The sequence below is a fragment of the Taudactylus pleione genome, unplaced genomic scaffold (genome assembly GCF_031769625.1).
Source record: "Taudactylus pleione unplaced genomic scaffold, aTauple2 ptg000418l, whole genome shotgun sequence".
NCBI classification, from domain to species: Eukaryota; Metazoa; Chordata; class Amphibia; order Anura; family Myobatrachidae; genus Taudactylus; species Taudactylus pleione.
Genome location: NW_028284820.1, coordinates 1,227,406 through 1,245,575, shown reverse-complemented (window position 1 = coordinate 1,245,575; position 18,170 = coordinate 1,227,406). Strand labels below are relative to the sequence as shown.

At 46.6% G+C, this 18,170-nt stretch overlaps 1 protein-coding gene across 1 annotated transcript in view; it reads left to right on the top strand.

Moving 5' to 3' along the window:
• Nucleotides 1-18,170, top strand: part of LOC148506240 (hemicentin-1-like) — an 89,739-nt gene that overhangs the window by 56,767 nt on the left and 14,802 nt on the right. The window contains exon 7 of the mRNA XM_088447092.1: nt 1,498-1,806. Coding sequence (XP_088303218.1) covers nt 1,498-1,806 — 309 coding nt within the window. The remainder of the gene's footprint in view (nt 1-1,497; nt 1,807-18,170) is intronic.

Here is an 18,170-nt window from a genome sequence, read left to right as displayed (position 1 = left end):
TACTGACTGTTCTGTGTGATATCTCAGCTCCTCTTACTGATTGTACTGTGTGATATCTCAGCTCCTCTTACTGATTGTACTGTGTGATATCTCAGCTCATCTTACTGATTGTACTGTGTGATATCTTATCTCCTCTTGGGGTCTATTCAGCATTGATTTTTTTTACATAAAAAATGCGGAAACTATGATTTCCGTATCTTTTATGTAAATCCCCTACAATGGGATAATGGAGAAGATAATGCAATTATCTTCTCCATTGATTCCCATCTCGCTGAATACTGCACTGTAGGGATCAGGCCATTGAGCTCTCTATTCAGCAAAGCAAAAACTGTTAATTCACCCGATAAATATTTCCTTTATATAACGCCATTTCAGAATGGCGTTACATAAAGAAAATGCTTATATTTCCCAAAAAACTGCAGGGACAGAGGGAATATTTCCCATAAGTCCCTGCAGCATCTTGTAAGCCCGTCCAGTCTCCGTCCCTGCTTCCCGGTGATCTGCGACAGGTAAGTCACTCTTGTAAGCCCGTCCAGTCTCCGTCCCTGCTTCCCGGTGATCGGCGACAGGTAAGTCACTCTAGAGGCTTTTAAAACCCCTGAAATTGATTGATATGTGTATACAGGCTTTATACTAGCCTGTACACATGAATATTTATGTGTTTTTATATTTAACATTTATATATAAATGTTAAATATAAAAGCACATTAATATACATGTATACAGGCTAGTATAAAGCCTGTATGCACATATCAATCAATTTCGGGAGGCTAAAGCGGTACTTACCCCTCCGCGATCACTGGGAAGCAGGGACGGAGACTGATCCCGAGCGCATGACTGAGCATGCGCAGGGAACAAACAGAAGGGATTGTTTTCGGAATCATGAAAACAATCCCTTCTGTGACATCGCAGGGACAGCGTGTTACCGCAACCGCTGTCCCTGCTTAAAATATTGGTGAACAGGTTACATATTTTATCATAATTGATAAAATATCGTGACGATGTTGCCCGATAATATTCTGGGCAACATCGTCACTGTTGCTGAATAGACCCCCTTATACTAACTTACTGTAATGTGTGATATCTAAGCTCCTCTTACTAACTGTACTGTATGATATTTCATCTCCTCTTACTGACTGTACTGTGTGATATTTCAGCTCCTCCTACTGACTGTACTGTGTGATATCTCAGCTTCTCTTACTGACTGTACTGTGTGATATCTCAGCTCCTCTTACTGACTGTACTGTGTGATATCTCAGCTTCTCTTACTAACTGTACTGTGTGAGATTTCAGCTTCTCTTACTGACTGTACTGTGTGATATCTCATCTCCTCTTACTGACTGTAATGTGTGATATCTCAGCTCCTCTTACTGACTGTACTGTATGATATCTCATCTCCTGTTACTGACTCTACCGTGTGATATCTCATCTCCTCCTACTGACTGTACTGTGTGATATCTCAGCTCCTCTTACTGACTGTACTGTGTTATATTTTAGCTTGTCCTGTGCTAGACACGATACAGAGGACACAGAAGACTCTCTCTGTCGGTGACCAGATGGATCTATCATGTAGAATTCATTCATTTTACCCAGCACAGATACACGTTACATGGTACATGGAAGATGGGACCGTAATACCCTCGCACACCAGTAACGCCCTTCCTGAAACTAATGGAATGTATTATGTCACTGCCACTATGAAATTACACCCGACAATAAAGGATGTAGGGAAGACATTTAGATGTGAAGTTCAACATGACAGTGTTGTAGATACTAAAAGTATCACATATACATTGAGTGACCTGAGTAAGTAAAGAAATATTTCTCTCTTTCTCCCCTAAATTCCATTATATGATACACCACTTTGTACAGCTGTTATCCTGTACTGTGTATAACACAGCTGTTATTCTATATATTCCACTATTACCGACTCCATACTGTCCTATATATAACACATCTGTTATTCTATATTTCTTCTTCAGGGTCCATAGGGCGACAATGGGGTGTAGGTGGTACTTGGAGGACATGTCACCAACAGCAAAGCTTTTTTCTGTCCCAGGATGCTCAAGTCCTTCCCCCTATACCCTGCCCACAGCCTGAATGCAACTCAGTTTCGTTGGTGTCCGGCAGGAGCTGGATCACCGTTATACAGCTTTATTTTATGAAATATTTTTATTTTACTATAACAGAGAAAGCAGTGCTAGACAGTCCTTTGGACATCTGCACTCCTGCTCCATCACCCCTCCGCGGTGCCCCGGCTCCAGCCATTGGCTAGGTAATCTCAGAGGGGCTTCGCGGGGACCTAGCTAGCAGGGCTCCTCAGACCCAGACTGCAGCTGGGGCTCAATGGGACAGGTAAGGCTGGTTCCTGCGTCTATGCGCATTCTTAACTCCGGTCTCAGGAGACAGACTGGAGGCACTGATGTAGACCCCTGTTCGTCCAGGACTCCTCTAGACCACCAGGGCATAACTTATACTGGTACAGGGGACAGCTGAGGCCAGGGACCTGGTGGTTAATGTCAGTATAGGGGAGACGGTCCTCTCCCTGCAGCCCCTACCCCAGCTCAGGGCGCCATTCCACTGCGATCTTGCCACCCCTGAGCTGCTCCTCCCTCACCTTCCGCCCCCTCAGAGACTCACGGCGGCCATTTTCTGCAACAGCCACAGGTCTCCGGAAATGCTGGGTCCAGTCTCCCTGTATACCTCTCCTAGGAGCCAGGTTATACAGCGCTATATCCTACCAGGCACTGCGGTCTGTGCAGTTGAATTTAGTGCCCACTGCAGCTATATTGTCTGCTCTGCATTGTATGTGACTTGTGCTAGCACTGCTGTCTGTTTTTCTTCTTCAGGGTCCATAGGGCTCCACTGGGAGACCTTGTGGTGTAGGTTGAGAACCGGGCACCACGCAGGTAAAGCTTCCAGCTCCGAGGATGCATCGGTCCATCCCCCTATACCCTGCCCCCGTACCAGAGGCACCTCTGTTTCGTTGGTGCCCATCCGTAGTCGGGTCACCATTATGCAGTGGGCTGCTTAGGCAGCCCAAATAGCTTTATATTTATGATTTTATTTATTTTTAGTGTTTTATCTGCTGAGCAGGTAGCAGCAGATTGTCTGCAGGACGTCTGTGCTGCCGCTCAGTCACCCCTTTAGGCGCCGCTGCGGCTGGGGTTTTCGGCGGGAATCGGGTGTTTCGGCGGTACCTTGCTAGCCGGACCCACGGACGGACCCAGACTGCATCCTGGACACAAGGGGATAGGTAAGGCGGGTCGATGCTCGTGGTGACCCGCGGATTGACAGTGTTACCTCTGGTCTCAGGGGACAGACTGGAGGTCAGTGGCGGGCTGGGCCCGGGGGGCAGGGTGCCATCTGCCCCCCGGGCCGGTACTATTTCAGTCCTGGGGGGCCGCCAACTGCCTGCAGCCGAGCGCTGCATGAATGCCTGGTGACTGGAGACAGGCTGTTGCAGCCACAGCCGGCTGCCTCACCAGCAGCCGTACAAGGCCCTGCCCACAGAAACACCGGCAGTACCGCCCTCCCGACCTCCAGTCCACACGCACCGAGCCGGGGCTTGCTAGTGATGCCTTTCACTCTACACATCATATAGCAGCGCAGTGGAGTGGAAGGCTTCACTAGCAAGCCCCGGCTCTCACTGTGCCGCATAATGTATTGGCGCCTCCGTATGATGACACCTAGGTGACGCCCCCACCAGCAACACAGCCAAGCATTAGCAGGAGCCCAGCCCCATTGGCTCCGTGGAGACTGCTCGACCACCTGGGTGACAGATTCTTCCTGACTCCAGTGGCAGTCCAGCTGATTAGAGTGTCATTCCCTGGTGGCTGCTGCTGCTACTGTTGATATGTAAGCACTTACATTAATTATATTTTTAAAGCAGCACTGTAGTGTGTGTGTGTATATATATATATATATATACTGTATGTGTGTGTATATGTGTGTATATATATATATATATATATATATATATACATACACACACACACCTTAGTATAGATATACCCCTCCCCCACCCTGGCTCTTCCCCACCTTTTGTGTGGATAGTCCCACTTCCTCTTTGCTGTCCTCCTCCACCTCCTTCCCCATCACATCCATGTCCCAACACCCCCTTCCCCCCACCGCCCCCCAAAATAACCCTGGAGGCCAGTCTTCCTCTCCTCAGACTGTCCTGTCTCCCTCGCAGTGGGAGCCATTGGGGTCGCACACTGAGGAGACGTGACAACCTTACATAATTATTATGTAGTATATATATATATATATATATCCACAAAAAGAAAGCCTTTAAACTGCGCTACATTTCAAAATATATAAATACGTAAATCTAGAATGAACTTCAATGAAGTGATAGAATAATAGCTTCAACCCCTTTTTTCCTTGACCCCCTGTTAGAAGGGTCTACACATCCCACACAACCAATATAAAAAAGGGTGCGCTTCAAAGATAATGATAAACACTTTTATGTATATAGGCCCTCATTCAGAGCCACTCGCTAGCGGCAGTACGATCGTTGCGAGCGATGTTCGCACATCTGCGCATGCGTACGGTTTTTAGTACGCATGCGCGAACCAGTCAGTGCGGCCGAAAATCGTTGGTACGCAATATAGCGAGGGCCTGCTATTTTGAGTGACAGAATGAGGCGTATGTGGGTGGTAACAGGGGAAGGTGCTTGAAAACGGGGAGTGGAGATCTGAACGCAGGCGTGCTTAAAGGTCAAAACGGGCGTTTTAAGGGAGTGCATAATTAATACAGCAGCGTCATTGACCACGTCACTTGGTTTTTTTTAACTCAGAACTGCTCGCAAAATAGCGGTTGAAAACACCAACCACAAGAATAGCGAGCAGTTCATACGCTGTACGATGTACTCGATTAATCTAATAAATAGCGGACATGACGTATGGTGCGTGCGGCCAGAGGGCGTTTTTATCAAATAAACGAGCGTATGTTTTGCTCGCTCGTTCAGACTTAGAGGTGTGAACAGACTGCAATTTGCGAACGGATCATTTGAATAGCCACCCCTTGTTTTCGAACGAACGACCGCAAATAGCGAACGGCTCTGAATCAGGCCCATAGTCCTTAGAGTATCACTAAACCTTGAACATAAGCCCAATTAATAATTGATTTTGATTGACATAAATGAAAAATGCTATAATTCCAAATTGTCACTATAGACCAAAATCCAAATAGTCTTTCACATCAAAATGTCCTCCAAAAGTCAGACGTTAGACTGATCTTCTTAACGATGTTGATCCAAAATGAATCTTTATGATATTGATGAACAAATGTAGCACCCCTCTTTAGGGTAGTGGAACCTTCCTTTGTACTTGATCTAGAACAAAAACCCTCGCACCAAGAGAAAATCACCCAAGAAAGCCAAAAGGCCACTATTAGTGTTGTACAAATATAAAATTTATTGTAACACAATAATTATAAATACATCTTTAAAAGAAATTTTTGGAAATGGGTGGTCAATAATTAGGGATGTGCGCCGGACCATTTTTGCCGGATTTGGATTTGGTTCTAATTCGTCATCCGGCTTTGGATTTGGATTTGCCAAACTGCGGTGACTGGCTTTGGATTTGGATTTGGATTTGGATTTGGATTTTTTGCCAAAATTGGCAAAAAAAGCTAAAATTACATAAATTGGGCTTTTTTTTCTTCCTAGAGTGTTATTTACCTCAATAACATTAATTTCCAGTCATTTACAGTCAATTTAGACCACCTCACAGCTTAAATTATTGGTTTCACCATTATTGGCCAAAGGTTGCAGTGAGCTGACTGGTGACCAAGCGTCAGAGCAGCGGCGCAGTGGCACAGACACCACAGTTTAAAGCACATCTATGAAACTATGCCACACAGCAGTGGCAGAAATGAAAGGTAGTGCTAGATGGAATTGTCCTTGGGCCCTCCCACCCACCCTTTATGTTGGATCTTAAAAAGGACATGCACACTTTAACAAACAAAGCATTTCAGCGACAGGTACTGCCACTTTGTGGCTGAAGTGCTTGGTTTGTTTGGGCCCCCACAAAAAAATCTTCCAATCTACTAAAGGCAACAGGTCTACAGTGGCATGATGTCACCATCATTGCCATCCTCACCCTCATCAGTGTGTACATCATCCGATTCCTCACACAATATCAGTTCATCCCCGCTGGAATCTACCATTACAGAAGTATCTGTACTGTGACGTGATTGGTGGGAAAGGTTTTCCTCGTGAAATTTCCAGTTCATTTTAATGAACATCATTTTTTCTACATTTTGTGGAAGTAGCCTCCTTCGTCGTTCACTCACAAGGTTCCCGGCTGTACTGAAAACTCTCTCCGAGTACACACTGGAGGGTGGGCAGCTTAAATAATGCAAAGCCAGTTTATACAAGGGTCTCCAAATTGCCTTTTTTTTCTTCCAATATTCGAAGGGACTCTGTGACATGTCTACGTGTATGGTGTCCTGAAAATAATCCTCCACCATTCTTTGGATGGTAATCGTATTAGATGGAGTTGCGGTAGAGGTGTCACTGGTGTTGGGCAAATCTTTTAGACCCGACCAGATGTCAAAATGTTGACTTGACTTATCTGCATCACCACTGGGTCTTTTGGAAAAGGTGCATTTTTTTCTGGCTGCTGCTGCAGAAACCGAAGGAGGAGACGTCATCGTAGTGCCATGTGTCACTTCAGCTGCCAACTTGCTCACCAGGAGCGCTTTGGTTCTTTTAAGATCTGGGTCAGTTGTAAAGAAAGACACAGCATATGACTTGAACCTAGGATCAAGAATGGTTGCTAAAATATAATGATCAGATTTCAAGATCTTGGCCACCCGTGGATCCTGGCGAAGCGAACAAAGGACTTGATCTATCAGTCCAGCATACTTTGCGGAATCACTTTGTTTAATATCATCCTTCAATTTCTCCAGCTGCTTTTCCAAAAGCGAAATCAGGGGAATCACCTTACTCAAGCTAGCAGTGTCAGCACTCACTTCACAAGTGGCAACTTCAAATGGTTTGAGCACCTTGCACAAGACAGAAAGTACTCTCCACTGTGCTGGGGTAAGGTACATTCCCCCTCCTCTCCCAATGTCATGGCTTGTCGTATAGCTATGGATGGCTTTTTGCTGCTCCTCCATCCGCTGAAGCATATACAGGGTTGAGTTCCACCTCGTTACCACTTCTTGCTTCAGTTGATGGCAGGGCAAATTAAACTGCTCTTGCAGGTGCTGCAATCTCCTGCACGCTGTTGCTGAATGCCGAAAATGTCCCGAAATTTTTCGGGCCACAGACAGCATCTCCTGAACGCCCCTGTCGTTTTTTAAAAAACCCTGCACCACTAAGTTTATTGTGTGAGCAAAACAGGGGATGTGTTGGAATTCACCCAGCTGTAATGCTTTCACTATATTTGTAGCATTGTCAGAAATCACAAATCCTGAGGAGAGTCCAAGTGGGGTAAGCCATGTTTCTATGACATCTCTTAGTTTTTCTAAGAGGTTGTCAGCGGTATGCCTCTTATTGAATCCGGTGATGCACAGAGTTGCCTGCCTCTGAATGAGCTGGTGTTGTTTGTTAGATACTGCTGCTGCTGAAGGCGATTCACCCACCCAGTGGGCTGTCACAGTCATGTAATCTTTAGTTTGTCCACTACTGCTTGTCCACATATCTGTGGTTAAGTGGACAGTGGGTACAATAGCATTTTGCAGACCAATAATTAGGTTCTGTTTAACGTCCTGGTACAGCCGAGGAATGGCTTTTCGGGTAAAATGAAACCGAGATGGAATTTGGTACCGGGGACACATGACCTCAACTAGCTGTGTAAATCCCACTGCATTAATTGAGGATATTGGACGCAGATCTAATATTAGCATAGCTGTCATGGCGTCAGTGATCCGCTGTGCGACAGGGTGAGAGCTGTCATACTTGCTTCCCCTTGCAAGAGATTCTTTAACAGTCAATTGTTTTTTTGGTATACTACTAGTAGTCTTCTTTGTCCACTTCTGGGATGAAGATCCACCAGCAGCAGCAGCAGCAGGCCTAGCGCTCAAAGATTCAGTTTCTTCTGAGGTGTCCTGGAAATTGGAGGAGTCACCGTGACTTAGCACTAATAAATTGGATGTTGTACTACCACTGATCATTCCTGAGGATATTGAGGAGGAAGGTGTTGTCGGCGGAGATTGCAGGTGCTGGGATTTAGTAGAGAGAAGGCATCTAGCTAATGCTGGACTGCTTGTTGTTATTTTTTTTGCAGTAGTTTCTGTTATCAAACACCTGTCATGAGCTCGCTGCAGATGACGTAATAGCGTAGAGGTTCCTAGATGTTTAACGTCCCTACCTCTACTAACTGTGGTCTCACAGAGGCTACAAATGGCTTGACAAACGTTGTCAGGGTTTGGGTAAAAGTAATTCCACACAAAAGATGTGGATTTCTTGGTTCTATGCCCAGGCATGGCAATGGCCTTCTTATCTTGGCCAAGAGCTGCTTCCACTGGTGCCTGACTTATACAAATAATATCCTCATCCTCAACATCCTCATTAGTGCCAGCATCAGCTGCACATATATTCCTCTCATCCTCTTGCAATTCCACGGTGGCATCCTCAATTTCTATGTCCTCGGCAATACTGCTCATCCCCACAACTACAGATGGAAAAGAAACTGTGGAGGGCGGCTTCTCTGAAAGGTCAGGCTTACACATAGAAATGTCACTTGTGGACCCACTTAGACTCTCCTCAGGGATTTCTGACATTTGTGTTTCAAAAAACACAGTTTGTTCGACTGCCTTATTGGTTTTAAATTTTTTCACACTTCTATAGTCTGATTGAAAAGGTCTTTTATCATCACGAGAGGCACAAGATGCCTCACTGACAGCTGCAGAACCACCACTCAGAAATAAAGGGCAAAGCCTGAGTCTTTCCTTGCCGCTACGTGTGGTGAATGGTATGTTGCCAATTTTCTGTTTCTCTGCAAAAGTAGTAGTCTTTAGAGGTTTTTTTTTTGTCTTTACCCCTGTAAAATCTAAATTTTTTGATTTCAGGTTCCCTAAGGTTTTAAAGCCTCTACGCCCTTGAGCATCAGCTTTAGATAAAAGTGATGGACTTCCAGCCGCTGCAATGCTAGCATTTACATGTTGTTTCTGCTCTCCTCTCAGTTCATTCTCGTGATCCATATTACTTTATCACTATGAACTGGAGTCACAGAGCTTGTATACACACAGTGGGCTATGCCCTTTCACGGAGCTTGTATAATAGACACAGTGGGCTATGCCCTGTCACGGAGCTTGTATAATACACTCAGTGGGCTATGCCCTGTCACGGAGCTTGTATAATACTCAGTGGGCTTATGCCCTGTCACGGAGCTTGTATAATAGACACAGTGGGCTATGCCCTGTCACGGAGCTTGTATAATACACTCAGTGGGCTATGCCCTGTCACGAAGCTTGTATAATACTCAGTGGGCTTATGCCCTGTCACGGAGCTTGTATAATACACTCAGTGGGCTATGCCCTGTCACGGAGCTTGTATAATAGACTCAGTGGGCTATGCCCTGTCACGGAGCTTGTATAATAGACACAGTGGGCTTATGCCCTGTCACAGAGCTTGTATAATAGACACAGTGGGCTTATGCCCTGTCACGGAGCTTGTATAATACTCAGTGGGCTTATGCCCTGTCACGGAGCTTGTATAATAGACACAGTGGGCTATGCCCTGTCAAGGAGCTTGTATAATAGACACAGTGGGCTATGCCCTGTCACGGAGCTTGTATAATACTCAGTGGGCTTATGCCCTGTCACGGAGCTTGTATAATAGACACAGTGGGCTATGCCCTGTCACGGAGCTTGTATAATACACTCAGTGGGCTATGCCCTGTCACGGAGCTTGTATAATACTCAGTGGGCTTATGCCCTGTCACGGAGCTTGTATAATAGACACAGTGGGCTATGCCCTGTCACGGAGCTTGTATAATACACTCAGTGGGCTATGCCCTGTCACGAAGCTTGTATAATACTCAGTGGGCTTATGCCCTGTCACGGAGCTTGTATAATAGACTCAGTGGGCTATGCCCTGTCACGGAGCTTGTATAATAGACACAGTGGGCTTATGCCCTGTCACAGAGCTTGTATAATAGACACAGTGGGCTTATGCCCTGTCACGGAGCTTGTATAATACTCAGTGGGCTTATGCCCTGTCACGGAGCTTGTATAATACACTCAGTGGGCTTATGCCCTGTCACGGAGCTTGTATAATAGACACAGTGGGCTATGCCCTGTCACGGAGCTTGTATAATACTCAGTGGGCTTATGCCCTGTCACGGAGCTTGTATAATACTCAGTGGGCTTATGCCCTGTCACGGAGCTTGTATAATACACTCAGTGGGCTATGCCCTGTCACGGAGCTTGTATAATATACACAGTAGGCTATGCCCTGTCACGGAGCTTGTATAATAGACACAGTGGGCTATGCCCTGTCACGGAGCTTGTATAATACACTCAGTGGGCTATGCCCTGTCACGAAGCTTGTATAATACTCAGTGGGCTTATGCCCTGTCACGGAGCTTGTATAATACACTCAGTGGGCTATGCCCTGTCACGGAGCTTGTATAATAGACTCAGTGGGCTATGCCCTGTCACGGAGCTTGTATAATAGACACAGTGGGCTTATGCCCTGTCACAGAGCTTGTATAATAGACACAGTGGGCTTATGCCCTGTCACGGAGCTTGTATAATACTCAGTGGGCTTATGCCCTGTCACGGAGCTTGTATAATAGACACAGTGGGCTATGCCCTGTCAAGGAGCTTGTATAATAGACACAGTGGGCTATGCCCTGTCACGGAGCTTGTATAATACTCAGTGGGCTTATGCCCTGTCACGGAGCTTGTATAATAGACACAGTGGGCTATGCCCTGTCACGGAGCTTGTATAATACACTCAGTGGGCTATGCCCTGTCACGGAGCTTGTATAATACTCAGTGGGCTTATGCCCTGTCACGGAGCTTGTATAATAGACACAGTGGGCTATGCCCTGTCACGGAGCTTGTATAATACACTCAGTGGGCTATGCCCTGTCACGAAGCTTGTATAATACTCAGTGGGCTTATGCCCTGTCACGGAGCTTGTATAATAGACTCAGTGGGCTATGCCCTGTCACGGAGCTTGTATAATAGACACAGTGGGCTTATGCCCTGTCACAGAGCTTGTATAATAGACACAGTGGGCTTATGCCCTGTCACGGAGCTTGTATAATACTCAGTGGGCTTATGCCCTGTCACGGAGCTTGTATAATACACTCAGTGGGCTTATGCCCTGTCACGGAGCTTGTATAATAGACACAGTGGGCTATGCCCTGTCACGGAGCTTGTATAATACTCAGTGGGCTTATGCCCTGTCACGGAGCTTGTATAATACTCAGTGGGCTTATGCCCTGTCACGGAGCTTGTATAATACACTCAGTGGGCTATGCCCTGTCACGGAGCTTGTATAATATACACAGTAGGCTATGCCCTGTCACGGAGCTTGTATAATACTCAGTGGGTTTATGCCCTGTCACGGAGCTTGTATAATAGACACAGTGGGCTATGCCCTGTCACGGAGCTTGTATAATACTCAGTGGGCTTATGCCCTGTCACGGAGCTTGTATAATAGACACAGTGGGCTATGCCCTGTCACGGAGCTTGTATAATACACTCAGTGGGCTATGCCCTGTCACGAAGCTTGTATAATACTCAGTGGGCTTATGCCCTGTCACGGAGCTTGTATAATAGACTCAGTGGGCTATGCCCTGTCACGGAGCTTGTATAATAGACACAGTGGGCTTATGCCCTGTCACAGAGCTTGTATAATAGACACAGTGGGCTTATGCCCTGTCACGGAGCTTGTATAATACTCAGTGGGCTTATGCCCTGTCACGGAGCTTGTATAATACACTCAGTGGGCTTATGCCCTGTCACGGAGCTTGTATAATAGACACAGTGGGCTATGCCCTGTCACGGAGCTTGTATAATACTCAGTGGGCTTATGCCCTGTCACGGAGCTTGTATAATACTCAGTGGGCTTATGCCCTGTCACGGAGCTTGTATAATACACTCAGTGGGCTATGCCCTGTCACGGAGCTTGTATAATATACACAGTAGGCTATGCCCTGTCACGGAGCTTGTATAATACTCAGTGGGTTTATGCCCTGTCACGGAGCTTGTATAATAGACACAGTGGGCTATGCCCTGTCACGGAGCTTGTATAATACACTCAGTGGGCTATGCCCTGTCACGGAGCTTGTATAATACTCAGTGGGCATATGCCCTGTCACGGAGCTTGTATAATACACTCAGTGGGCTATGCCCTGTCACGGAGCTTGTATAATAGACACAGTGGGCTATGCCCTGTCACAGAGCTTGTATAATAGACACAGTGGGCTATGCCCTGTCAAGGAGCTTGTATAATACTCAGTGGGCTATACCCTGTCACGGAGCTTGTATAATACACTCAGTGGGCTATGCCCTGTCACGGAGCTTGTATAATACTCAGTGGGCTTATGCCCTGTCACGGAGCTTGTATAATACACTCAGTGGGCTTATGCCCTGTCACGGAGCTTGTATAATAGACACAGTGGGCTATGCCCTGTCACAGAGCTTGTATAATAGACACAGTGGGCTATGCCCTGTCAAGGAGCTTGTATAATACTCAGTGGGCTATGCCCTGTCACGGAGCTTGTATAATACACTCAGTGGGCTATGCCCTGTCAGTTGTCACGGAGCTTGTATAATACAGTGAGTAGTAGAGTACACATACACACAGTGGGCTTATTATGCCCAGTCACGGAGCACACACAAGGGCTTATGCCCAGTAAAGTCACAGAGCACTGCCTACTCTAATCTATCTAACACTAGAACAGACAGCGCACTAGCTAACTACCTAACTACGCGTCACGCGAGAAATGGCGCCGACTGCCTTTTTATTGAGGCCGAACGTCACTCGGCTCTCGCGAGAATCCGACGCCGGACGGGTGACGTTCGGCCTCGAGGTGGAATCCGAGTCAGGCGGGAACACCCGAACTTGCGTTCGGGTGGACTCGGATTCCACCTGTTCGGAGCGGTTCAGATTCCTCAGAATCCGAACCGCTCATCACTATCAATAATGCTGTCCCACCTTATATTCTCCCACTGAGGTAGAGATGACTAACAGTAACACCCTTGGGTGATTTTCTCTTGGTGCGAGGGTTTTTGTTCTAGATCAAGTACAAAGGAAGGTTCCACTACCCTAAAGAGGAGTGCTACATTTGTTCATCAATATCATAAAGATTCATTTTGGATCAACATCGTTAAGAAGATCAGTCTAACGTCTGACTTTTGGAGGACATTTTTATGTGAAAGACTGTTTGGATTTTGGTGTATAGTGACAATTTGGAATTATAGCATTTTTCATTTATGTCAATCAAAATTAATTATTAATTGGGCTTATGTTCAAGGTTTAGTGATACTATAAGGATTATATACATAAAAGTGTTTATCATTATCTTTGAAGCGCACCCTTTTTTATATATATATATATATATACACACTATATTCTGTGTGTGTGTATGTATATATATATATATATATATATATATATATCTCCAGCAAATCCGGCACTCAATCCTTTAGTGTATCATGCCTCGGTGCCTTCCCTCCTGGACTTAAATCTCAGCTATGTCCAGTATACAGAAAGAAACGACGGGCGGCACTCACAGGACTTCACATCAGATGAATAAGGAGACACACCTCCCTGTCTTGATTAATCACTCTTACTTTTTGGGAGAAAACCTGGGGCCACTCACTTGGGCTTGCCCCCCAGCCTGTAAGTTGCCAGCCAGCCCCTGCTGGAGGTGCTGAGAGTGAACACAGGCTTTGTCCACAGTGATCCACTAGACCACCAGGGTACATATGGAGCGGGAATCCAGCGTCCCAGTGGTTAATAATTTGCATGGGGAGGTTAGCTTTCCCCATTAAAGCAGCCCCTCAGCTCAGGGCGCCATTCCTCTGAGGTCTTGCTTCCCTGAGCTGCTCTCCTCCTCCGACCACGCCCCCTCAGAGGTCTCCGGCGGCCATTTTCTCCAGGCTCAGCCACAGCTCTCTCAGGGAAGCGCTGGGTCCGGTCCCCCTACATACCTCACCCTGAAGTCAAGTTATGTAGCTCTATAACTTACCAGATGTTGAGTCTCTGATCACAGAATCTGTGTAGTTGATTGTAGAGCCTTTTTGCAGTTATATTGTGTTTCTGCATTGTATGTGACTTATGCTAACGCTGCCTATCTGTAGATTTCTCTATACTGTCAGCATATATCTTTCCCATTTTTCCTTACTTTGCCCTAACATACAGGTGTATTCAGGGTTTTTCTTTGCCTCACATCTCTTGTATTTTGGAGGGTTGGCACATACTGTTGGTTACTGCACTGTGCCATATTTGTGCTGTGCGCTCCTGCATCTTGCCCAAGCATAAGTCAGGATCAGTATATTGCATTCCTACTTGTATTCTACATACCTAGTGGTTGCATAATACCCAGTGCAATATTGTGTGCTATACTATTCTCCAGCTATGTCTAGCAAAGGCAAGAGTAGCAAGCAAGCATCTACACCCATACTGCTATCATGCTAATTATGTGCTGCAGGTTTAAGTGAGGAGGATTTGATACAAGATGGGTTATATGCTAGCTCCAGCTCAATCAGACCCCCCAGCTCCTGCACAAGAGCTCCCCTGGGCTTCCTTTTCTCAGGTGCTGGCTACTATTGTGGACCGCCTAGTGGTCCCGGCTGTAATTTATCCTATGGGGTTACAACAACAGGTTCAGGCCATACAGGTACCTCCTGTGCCCCCTCCATGGGTAGACGTATTCTCTAGCTCAGTACAGAATCTGATGGCTACCTCTACAGCCTTTCAAAATATGTTGCAAGGTGAGAAGCCCCTACACAGTAAAACTGCTAAGCGTCCTGTGTTGTCCTCAGAGTCCATGCAGCTCTCAGATTCTGAGGTGTCATCTGAGGATGCAACTAATACCTCTGAATTTCTATTATCATGTAGGGTTCAAGTATTTTTTGCTGATATTGTTGCAGTGTGCTAGAGGGAATACCCTTTTCTTCTGTGGTTCAGAGTAAACCCCGCCCTTTACAAGCACCTGTGCAATATCATTAAGCTGATGTGAGCGACCACTATATTTTTTATTTGTGTCATCTGAGGAGGCAGAAGATGCTAATCTCTCTAGAGCTGACTCCCCTCTGAGGAGGAAGAGAGTCAGTCAAAAAATAATATTCCTGCTTTGGTGCGAGCTGTTAGATCTATCTTACTAATAGAAGATGACGAACCAGCCCCTAAATCAAAGCACCCACTGTTTAAACGACTGAAAGTGGCTTCAGCAGAGTTTGGAACAACTAGCTAAACACATGGCAGCAGCCTGGCAGACGCCTGGTAAGAGGTTTCAGCCCCAAAAACGTGTGACCTCCTGTTATCCATTTCCTGCGGCTCATTGTTCAAAATGGGTGAATCCCCCTGCGGTGGTTTCCCATGTTGCTCGATTAATTAAGAGTGCAACATTGCTTATTTCTACAGTATCCTCTCTGAAGGACCATACGGATAGAAAGGTTGAAACCTCTCTTTCAGGGGCTGTTGTTCATCCGACCATGGCTATTGCATGGATGGCTAAAGCAATAGCGTGCTGGGCTGACGCACTTGAAGTCTCTTTTCCCTCAGATGCATCTAGGGATCAGATGTTTTTCATAGCTCACATACGAGATGCAGCTTCCTATATTGGAGAAGCGACATTGGATGCCAGTCTCCTGACCTCTAGAGTCTCAGCCATGGTGGTGTCTGCTTGCCGTATCCTGTGGCTACGTTCATTGAAGGCCGATGCGGATTCAAAGAAGGGCTTAGAAGTATTGCCCTACAATGGGGAGATATTGTTTGGCCCAGACCTTGACAAGATTGTAATCACATTGGTGGCATCAAAAACTGCATTTCTGCCTTCAGCGACTAATACTACAAAGCCTCAGACTAAATCTTTTAGGTCCTTTCGTCCTCAAGGAAAGCCTAAAAGTCAGTCCTTTCCTAGGCAGTTGACTTCCACTAGGGCCACCAAGCCAGGGACAAAGCAGGCCTGGACCACCAGACGCCCTGCTTCAAAATCTGAGGACAAGCCCTCAGCCTGACAGGACAGGCCTCCCCCTGGGGAACCCAGAGTAGGAGGCTGACTTCTTCAGTTTGCCCAGTGCTAGTGTCAAACTACCACGGACGCTTGGGTAAGAGAAGTAGTCTCTCACGGGTATGCCCTCTCATTTCTAACAAATTTTTCTACACAGGCCCTCTTTCAGACCCAAACAAGGCCCTGCAAATCCAGAAATCCATACAGTCCTTGCTGCAAGCAGGGGTAATTGTGCCAGTCCCGCTATCTCAACGAGGGACAAGTTATTATTCTACTCTCTTTCTGGTTCAGAAGCCGAATGTGTCTCATTGGCCTATCCTCAACCTCAAATCCCTGAACAAATTCCTCAGGGTACCCAGGTTCAGGATGGAAACCCTACGCTCTATCATCCTAGCTATGGAGGCTGGGGACTTTATGGTATCTGTGGATATTCATGACGCTTACCTACATGTACCTATAGTGCCCTTTCATCAGCAATATCTCTGGTTTGCTGTACTACAGCAACACTTCCAATTTCAGACTCTGCCCTTTGGATTATCCACAGCTCCACGGATATTTACCAAAATTATGGCTATCATGGCGGCCCACCTGCGTGGTCAGGGTGTCCGACTGCAACCATATCTGGAAGACCTCCTACTCTTAGCAGGATCCCTAGAGGTGCTTCAACGCCATCTGCAGCTAACCATAATTTTCCTTCAAAAGCACGGATGGTTAATCAACTGGAAAAAGTCCTCCCTGAATCCTTCACAAAGAATGGTTCATCTGGGAGTCCTGCTAGATTCTCAGAATCAGAGAATCTTTCTGACACCAAACAAGATCTCCATACTTCAACTACGAGTGTGCAGATTCCACCACAGTCGCTGAATGTCAGTCCACTCAGCAATGCAGGTTCTGGGATCCATGGTATCCACCTTCGACATGGTAGAGTATGCTCAGTTCCACTACAGGCCTCTGCAGAGGCTAATCCTCTCCAGGTAGAATGGGTTGCCCCATCAGATCAGAGCTCAAACAATGGTGCTCTCTCCCTATCTTGGTGGCTACAGACATCTCATCTAACTAAGGGTCGCCCCTTTTTTATCCCGGACTGGGTACTCCTAACAACGGATGCCAGTCTCTGGGGCTGGGACACAGTGACCGGTCAACACTCCTTCCAGGGCCGTTGGACATCGGTCAAATCAACCCTGCCAATCAACATATTGGAACTTTGAGCTGTCTACAGACCCTTATACTGGCCCAGGACATACTTCAAGGAAAACCTGTACAGATACAGTCAGACAATGCCACAACAGTGGGTTACATCAACCATCAAGGAGGCACTCGAAGTCGGGCAGCAATGACAGAAGTGTCACGCATTCTGACATGGGCAGAGGGTCACCTCCCGGCCATCTCTGCAGTGTTCATTCCGGGAGTTCTCAATAGGGAAGCAGACTTCCTCAACCATCACGATGTGCATGCCGGGGAATGCTCTCTTCACCCAGAGGTTTTTCAACTCCTAGTGAACAGATGGGGCCTACCAGAGGTGGACCTCATGGCCTCCCGACACAATCACAAATTGCCGGTGTACGGGTCCAGAACCAGGGAATGCCGAGGCAACCTTCGTAGATGCATTGTCAGTGAAGTGGACCTTCCAGTTAGCATATCTATTCCCTCCAATCTCCCTTCTTCCTTGAGTTCTTCAGAAGCTATGACCATCAAGTGTTTAGGATGTTCAGAGTCCTGGCCTTCCCTCAAGCTGGATTGGACCTTGGACTCTGCCTGGCCTTGTTGAAAGTGCATGTCTCTGCTATATCCATTTGGCTCCAGCGTAGACTTGCTCCACTACCGTATGTCCACACCTTCCTCCAGATGTCCTCCGTATACAACATCTCTTTGTCCCTTCAGTGGCTCCATGGGATTTGTCAGTAGTTCTCCAGGGTCCTCCGTTTGAACCCCTGGAATCTGTGGAACTCGTGGCTCACAGCGAAGACTCTTTTTCTTCTGGCTATGGCGTCCATCAGAAGGGTGTCAGATTTAGGGGCG